The sequence below is a fragment of the Cyclospora cayetanensis genome, unplaced genomic scaffold (assembly GCF_002999335.1).
Source record: "Cyclospora cayetanensis isolate NF1_C8 unplaced genomic scaffold, CcayRef3 CcayRef3_contig_416, whole genome shotgun sequence".
Classification (NCBI taxonomy): domain Eukaryota; phylum Apicomplexa; class Conoidasida; order Eucoccidiorida; family Eimeriidae; genus Cyclospora; species Cyclospora cayetanensis.
In genome coordinates, this window is record NW_020312388.1 from 1 (window position 1) to 7,990 (window position 7,990).

The 7,990-nt window shown below is 48.9% G+C and overlaps 1 protein-coding gene across 1 annotated transcript; it reads right to left on the reverse strand.

Moving 5' to 3' along the window:
- Positions 1-2,146: 2,146 nt before the first annotated feature.
- LOC34622638 (polyamine-modulated factor 1-binding protein 1) lies at positions 2,147-5,095 on the reverse strand. The gene has a single exon (XM_026334426.1). It carries the CDS (start codon positions 5,093-5,095, stop codon positions 2,147-2,149), a length of 2,949 nt encoding a protein of 982 aa, XP_026190211.1.
- Positions 5,096-7,990: the final 2,895 nt, after the last annotated feature.

The window sequence follows — 7,990 nt, forward strand, 5'->3', positions numbered from 1 at the left end:
AGCTCTGTCACACATTCTTAACTCATTTCTGCAAGCTTCAAAAGTTCCCCAGGAGTATTATGATGCTTATGGATCCGATGTCTGCCAGTGTGTTCTGGTGTGCCTTTATGACTCGCCTGCGCGATGACCATTTTACGACCACCACGGAACACACTGACGCAGATAGGCAAGTGGAGTGCACCGACCGCAGTTTTCTGCAGCATTTGAGGCTATATGATTATAAAGAGCAATCGCTCGGCTTGGGATTCTTTATTGTGCTGAGTAGGCTCATAACACATTATTTAACTCGTCAAATCGCTGCGCTCTCGCATCCCTAGTCTGCACTGAGGAGTCGCACCCCGATCTTGGCCTGACACTGTGGTCCGGAGTGAGCAACCACTCGTAGCATTGGCGGAGTTGCAGATGACAGCTGGCTAGGGCGCGTGAATCGATCGGCAAAGATCTTGGAGAGACGAGCAGCGAATGGTGGTCCGCGGCAGTCTGTTGTGTGTTTCGAGCCTAGAGACTTTGGCCAAAAGAATCAGTAGGTTTTCCGAGGTGCCCCAGCAGATTACTAGAGACAAATGCATGCCGCGCGTGCCTGGGACCATTTTGCCATGATCTATTCACAATTATCTTTTCTTTGTATATCGATTGCTTTAAATATAGGGGGCTCCATAGAAAAATGAATATTGACTTCCTAGAGAACTAATGATTCTAAAGGTCCCTGAAGTTCCATGAATCTTTCCGCTCAGGACATCGACACGTATGGAGGTGGACGGTCTACAGGGAACCGCCGAAGTGTTAAATCACAGTTGCCGATCTCGGTTCATATCAGAACCCAACATGGCGTGGGCAAAAGCAAAAATTCTTCAAGAAGTACTCTGTAAGTTTCTATACTTGGTTTTGCGTCTGGACCAAACTGCCTCTGCACAGAGACTTTCGAAGATCATAAGAGCTGGTGGCCCGACGTTTCGATGGCAATGCTTCCCGCTGATTCACTGGGTGTAAATGCAGTGGGATAACCTGTTTTATCCACACATGGCAAGCTTGTGAACAGATTACTGTGCCTCTTCTTCAGTAAACATACCCATGTATTTCTTTATAAAGCGTTAAAAAGTCTCGTCGTAATATGTCAGGCGTACTACAATTACCTGCACCAATGCGCAGTATTTAGAGCAGCAGAAAGAGAAAGTAGAGAGAACAGTCAGGAGAAACCACCTACAGTCATTGCTACTGAATAAATGTCAGGTATACCTTTGAAACCATTTCGGCAGTCCACTCTAAGGCTTGTTTTGCATACTAGCTTCCAGCACCGTGTCATAGTGGGAGAAGCCTCAAACCCATCCCCGAACTTTTGGAAGACGCTTCGGCAAAGATCAGTTTGAGTACAGCCGTCTGTTCCCACAGTCCCCGTCCCTTGTGATTGTCGGTTCCGTCGGTACAGTCTTCCTAGGAGGAGGGTTTCTTTTACGGTTTTAGCACAGCGTAAAATTCGCAAATTGCCTTAAAGTCATGAAATCGTTTTCCGCACTGGTCCTGTCAAGGCGTGCAGGTTTCTCTGCGGTGCCTTCATCTGATGAATGTACAACCACGAGCTGTCTGCTCGTGCCACTGCGTGTCCGTGCCATCAATCACACGGTTGTGGCACACGGGCGCGAAGGGCTGAGAACGAGGCATTTATTGTTGCAATAATGGAGCATTCCACTGTGTGAAGATATTACATAATAAGACAGCATACATTTCATGCATTCAACTAGATGTAAATCTTTCTTTGCCTTCTGGGGACAAGGTGGGTATTCGCACCTATAGACACTTCCGTGCCGCAGTGCGTACACTCCGGCATACATGAGATTTCTTTACGACACAGCGTTTGAAGCTCTCCACGTGGAGCTCCAACTGCTGGAGGCAAGCACATACAACGGTCCTAAATGTCGGAGGCGGCGAGCCGCGTGGTTGGGTAGATCCAGCGTTTTCTTATTGAGGCCACTTGCGTGTTTGTCGAATAGAGCATACCATTTATCTTCCCCTGTCAATAAAAGTTCCCATGTCTTGTAGAGTTACATGCCTGGAATAAACAAACGGGTCTGAATTCCCGCATTCTCCACCTCGCTGCATCCTGACTTAGTGTGGATAAAGCATCAGGCCTTGCTGGCCTTGTGAGGGCCTACTTTTTCTTCAATTTCCGCAGCTGCAAGACATTTTCATGAAGAAATTTGATGAGGCTTGAAGGCAGTGCTTGAGGGAGGGACACCGTGGGAAGAGGAGTTTTACGCACATGAGACAAAAATTTAAGATTCTCTGCATCAACGAACATCGCTTGCACGCTTGTTTTATCCTCTTTGAGGACGGAGTAATGTATGTCAGAGATAGACTTAAGGTTCGCTGAGTCAGAGCCATACTGTTGAACTCTTTGGATGGCGGTTGAAGCCGCCTCGGAAAACATTCGGAGACATGACTGTGTCAACTCGACCCTGTCAGTATCCTGAAGGCGTGTCAGGAGGAACTCGGCGTGCCGGATCCAAGACTCTGCCTTTACAATCTTAAGTAGAGCAGCGACCTCATGTTGGGGGAACGACTCCGTCCATTGGCGACGATTGGAAAAGAGCAAAACCCTATCTCTCAACGCCTCAAGTGTATTCTTTGCATTATCCAATTTTGCTTTCAGTTCCTCCTTGTCCTTCGAAGTCTCTTCCCACCTCTCGTCTACCCACGATTTCACTTCTTCAGATTCCGCCCCTTCGGCTATGCATTTCACCAGTTGTCCTAATGGCTTAGACTGCAACTGCTCTACCATCATGCGCCATTCAATATCTTTCAAAGCCAGGGTTTTAGCCCTCAGAAAGCGCTCAGTCGTGTTACATGCCTGAGTAAAGGCTGTAGTGTAATCGTCCACCGCGGGAGTGCAACGCTCTAACCAGAATCTTAGCTTTCGCGATTTTCTCGCACCTTTCTGCTGTTTGCTGAACAATTCCTCACCAAAACTGTGGTTCTTGAAAAAAACGAAATTTGCCAGACGTTTATGATTATCAATAGTGTCCTGGATATGGGACTTTGTCGCTAAGGCAAAGGCGCGGAGATGCGCCATACGCATAGGTATTTTCCTCTGCAGCGCCTGTACCTCTTTCTTGCTTGCAGTTTGCTCTTCCATTGCTGCCAATAGCTTGACCTCCCTGAACTGTAGTGGGGTCTGTTGACCTCCATTCCTATAGAGATCCACATAAATATAATCTTCACTCTCTTCCATTGCAGCGTAACACTCTTCAAAATAATCTTCTAGTAGTTCTTCTGCATCTGTACTGCTCAAAGCAATTTCTTGCTTTTTCTCATTTGATGGAAAGGCATGTGCCTTCATAAGGCTCAGGAAATTTCGCGCCACGACCAGTTCGGGAGGCGTCAGGTATAACCGTTCCATCCCCGCGAACATACTCGCTAGTTCCTCTTGCGCACTTTCCACGTTCCTCCGGGCCTCGAGGAGCCGCAACTCCTCGGGGAACAGAATTTCAACACTCCTGGACGATTCCTCATTCAGTTTTTCGGGATTCAGACTTTCAGCACTCTTTAGTGACTCCTCCATCAGCTTCTCTGCACTTCTCATCTCCTTTTGCCACCGGTCAAGCAGCTCGTACGCCTCTTCCAGAGCCTGTCTACTCAACGCATAACCTTCAGACCGTTTTTCCAACTCTGCCTTTCTCTGCTTGAGCTGTGCAAACTGCTCTGTGAATTCCTGATCGCTTACAGGTGTATGGAACTCGAGGTCCTTCAGTACATTCTTGCGCAGCTCTGCCTCTTCCCGCTGAGCCTGTAGTGTCTCCAACTTATTGCGCAAGACCCCAAACTCCCTTTCGTGCTCTCTGCTTGGGGACATGACCTCCACAAGATCCGCCGAGTTCATCTGTACCTCGGTGATCTTTTGGCTAGAGGGTAGTTCCTCCTGCAACTCAGAGAGCGTCACCTTGAGACTCTGTTTCTGCTTGAGATGTGCCAACTGCTCGGTGAAATCATCGCTTACAGCTTCAGGGAATTCCTGTAGAACATCCTTGCGCAGCTCCGCCTCTTCCCGCTGAGCCTCGAGTGCCTCCAACTTATTGCGCAAGACCCCAAACTCCCTTTCGTGCTCTCCGCTTGGGGCTACGACCTCCGCAGGATCCGCCGAGTGCATCTGTACCTCGGTGATCTTTTTGCTAGAGGGTAGTTCCTCCTGCAACTCAGAGAGCGTCACCTTGAGACTCTGTTTCTGCTTGAGATGTGCCAACTGCTCGGTGAAATCATCGCTTACAGCTTCAGGGAATTCCTGTAGAACATCCTCGCGCAGCTCCGCCTCTTCCAGCTGAGCCTCGAGTGTCTCCAACTTATTGCGCAAGACCCCAAACTCCCATTTGTGCTCTCTACTTGGGGCTACGACCTCCACAGGATCCGCCGACTGCATCTGTACCGCGATGATCTTTTTGCTAGAGCGCAATTCCCCCTGCAACTGGGAGAGCAAAGTTTGGAGCGTGTCAGCGTCCTGTAGGCCCCCGCTTCCCCCCAGAAGTGCCTTGACCTCAGCTTCCCGTTGTTCCCACAGACACTGTTCGCTAGCTACCCGTCCAATTAGCTCCACTGCCTTTTCCTTCGTAAGATTTTGTGTTTCCAGAAGGGCCTCGTATTCAGCCAACGCATTGGCTCTCCACTCCATTGCCTGCTTCAGCCGCTCCTTTGCTTCATTTTCGTTTCGAGCGTAATATTCCGCCAACTTTCCTGGTGCTTGAGCAGTGCTTAGGTGCTTCGCCAACATCAGAGGCACAATCAGCATATAAACCAGAAGAAGACATAGGCGCATTGATATGAAGGGGCCTCGACCCCGGGCACGCTTTGTATTGCTGCTTACTCCGTTTTTCCTTCTGCCTTTCGATACTTCTGTTGGCTCTAGATCGAGGCCTACGGCTCCAGTGGTAATTACTGCTTCTTCGAGGGGAATAACTCCCTCTCTCTGCGAAGAGGTGCCAACTGCAGACGGATCTTCAGAAAGATCCCCGTGATCGAACTCTGACAAAGATCCCAATGAAGAGGGTTTCTCTACCGATACAGTTTGCCCCAGTGTGAGGTCCTCATAGTCGCACTGCGAGGGTGACATTACAGAAGCACAAACCAGCAGCAATAAGAGCTGCTTCGGCTGAAAAGAGATCCCCCTCGCTTCCCTGCGAGCTTCCATCAGCGCTGTATTCCTATGACGCCCGCTGAGACGCCGCATTGCAGCAGCAGACCAGCTTTCTGAGAATTCGACCAAGTGAGGAATCACGCGGCTGCTGTTGCAACTGGTTTCGAGTAAACGTCAACAGCACACTGCGTGCGGTAATACTACATTACACAGACAATATTCCAAAAGCGCACGTCCGTCTCCGAATTTCCCATACCCATCACTTGACCCACAATGCTACTGCAACCGGTAGTGGGACGGGGGTGAATATATAGTCAGTAAAATCCAGTGTGACTTACAGGATGGGAAAGGTGGGAAGAGCACAGCAAAGAGTAGCTCTGCCGAACTGTCTGTGCTACTTTAACAGCTCCCTGGAGCAGACAGGTCTGTAGGAGGGACAATTCTGTTGGACGATTTCCACCTATGTAGCACCACTAGCAGCAGTGCTTTTCGCTCATCAACTGGAGAAATCTTGAGAGCATTTATTTACCCCCCGTTGGATCAGCATCGCAAAACCGAATATGCCGTATAAAACATTACCTGTCAGAATGCTTGCAGCCGGACATCATAGCGTTGAAATTTCCTTCTGACACTGTTAAATATTGCTGGAATGAGGGAGTTGTTCCCCGGATTTGGTGTCGTCTCCCACGCAGAGACACACAGCTTCATGGGTCGATTCCTACCTGTACGCTGCTACATTGTGAAGCCAGAAGGCTTATGACTGGCATTTGAATGAATAATTCCCTCTCATACAGGTAGCAGACAAAAAACGGCCAGTCGCGCTCGAAGATACCCTTTGAAATACAACTAGTGCAGGTCCCCATCATTGGGTGGCGAGTGCCCCACCCCGGGGCCCTTCCTGCTAGTTTGCATCCCCATTTACATTGGCTTCAAAGATGCAATCAATAAAATTCTAGCTTCTTCAACTTCTGGGCTTGTTTAACGGAGCATTATTTGCTCTTTTGACGGCGGACGTGTGAGTGGAGCAGGAAGCGCTCGTGAAGAAATGAACTGCAGCTTCCTGAAATTTCAAAGCTTGCATTGGAGGCCTCATTGGCAAGCTGCAAAGCTCGTCTAGGATAGATGACCTCTGTTCGGACCCCAAATTCCCACATTGCGGCGGTTTATCGCTCCACATGCACACAACAGTGGTCTGGATGAATCGAGCCAACATGGGTCTGCACTGAAATAGGTACACCAACAGACGAACCAATTAGTCATTTCCTGACTATTTCCTTATTAAATATAACCAGTGTACGAGAAGATACCGAAGGGTAGCTTTGCCCGTTAAATCTTGCCCTTTCATTGTGAAATATATGCCTGCATGCTCCGTACCTGTACATCGAGTACAACAGCAAGCAGGACAGCAAACGACTTTTAGCACTATCGCAGCTTCTCACACAGAAATAATCACGAAATACTCTACAAGCAATTAGAGCAAATGTGTGCACCGACAGGTATGGATAAGTCAAACGTAAGAAAGACATTCACCCTAACGAGCAACGAGAGGCACTCTGTCAACACGATGCAATGGTTCGATGGGTCGCTGATGTAAAAGCACCGAAAGTGTGAGCCTCTTGTTAAACAGAGCCGGAAGACAAATGAAGTGTCTAGAGGATTAGAAATACACACTACCTCAGGAGAGCCTCCGCGCCCCTAAGAGCACCGCGTCTGCACCTCACTACCACCGGGGCATCTAGCATAGTCAGCTTCGAAGCCGCAAAAAAAAGGAAGAATGTCGGGATAGTACGCCTGAATGTGGCTGCGTATAGACCTTAGTGGAGTGGTTACACTGACAACTGAAACTGGCGAGTTTTATGGAATACTTTTAGGCAAAGTTGATATCTCATGTAGAGCGTGCACCGGGGAAGGATAAAAAAATGAGGAACACCATGTAAGACGACTAGCCCTGTTGACCGGACAGAGCCGCAAACTTTGCCGCAGGCGCCAAAGCGCACCAGTGTTCTCCGTCAACCAGTGCGGTAAGCATTCCTTACCCCATTAGCCTAGAAAACCTTGTCGACTGGGTCCTTGGCGACCAATGGTCCTAGCATTTGGCAATTCTTCTGTGGCTCCTTGTGGATAATCCACTTCCCCACCGTTCACACGCGGCAGAGCCCACGAGCACATAAGGAAGCTTTGAATTATCTTTAGGAAATCTCAAGCCAATCTTGATTTTGTGTGGCACCTACTTTTAAAGCAGTCGATATACTAAGAAAGAAAATTGATTAAGTAGATCATGACAAGTGGTCCCAGCCACCGGCGGCATGCGTTTCCGCCTGATCCTCTGGTGTACTCCCAAAGGCCTACTGATTCATTTGGCCAAAGTCTCCAGGCTCGAAACACACAACAGACTGCCGCGGACCACCATTCGCTGCTCGTCTCTCCAAAATCTTTGCAGATCGATCACGCGCACTAGCCAGCTGTCATCTGCAACTCCGCCAATGCTACGAGTGGTTGCTCACTCCGGACCACAGTGTCAGGCCAAGATCGGGGTGCGACTCCTCAGTGCAGACTAGGGATGCGAGAGTGCAGCGATTTGACGAGTTAAATCATGTGTTATGAGCCTACTCAGCATAATAAAGAATCCCAAGCCAACTAATTGCTCTTTATAATCATATAGCCTCAAATGCTGCAGAAAACTGCGGTCGGTGCACTCCACTTGCCTATTTGCGTCAGTGTGTTCCGTGGTGGTCGTAAAATGTTCATCGCGCAGGCGAGTCATAAAGGCACACCAGAACACACTGGCAGACATCGGATCCATAAGCATCATAATACTCCTGGGGAACTTTTGAAGCTTGCAGAAATGAGTTAAGAATGTGTGACAGAGCT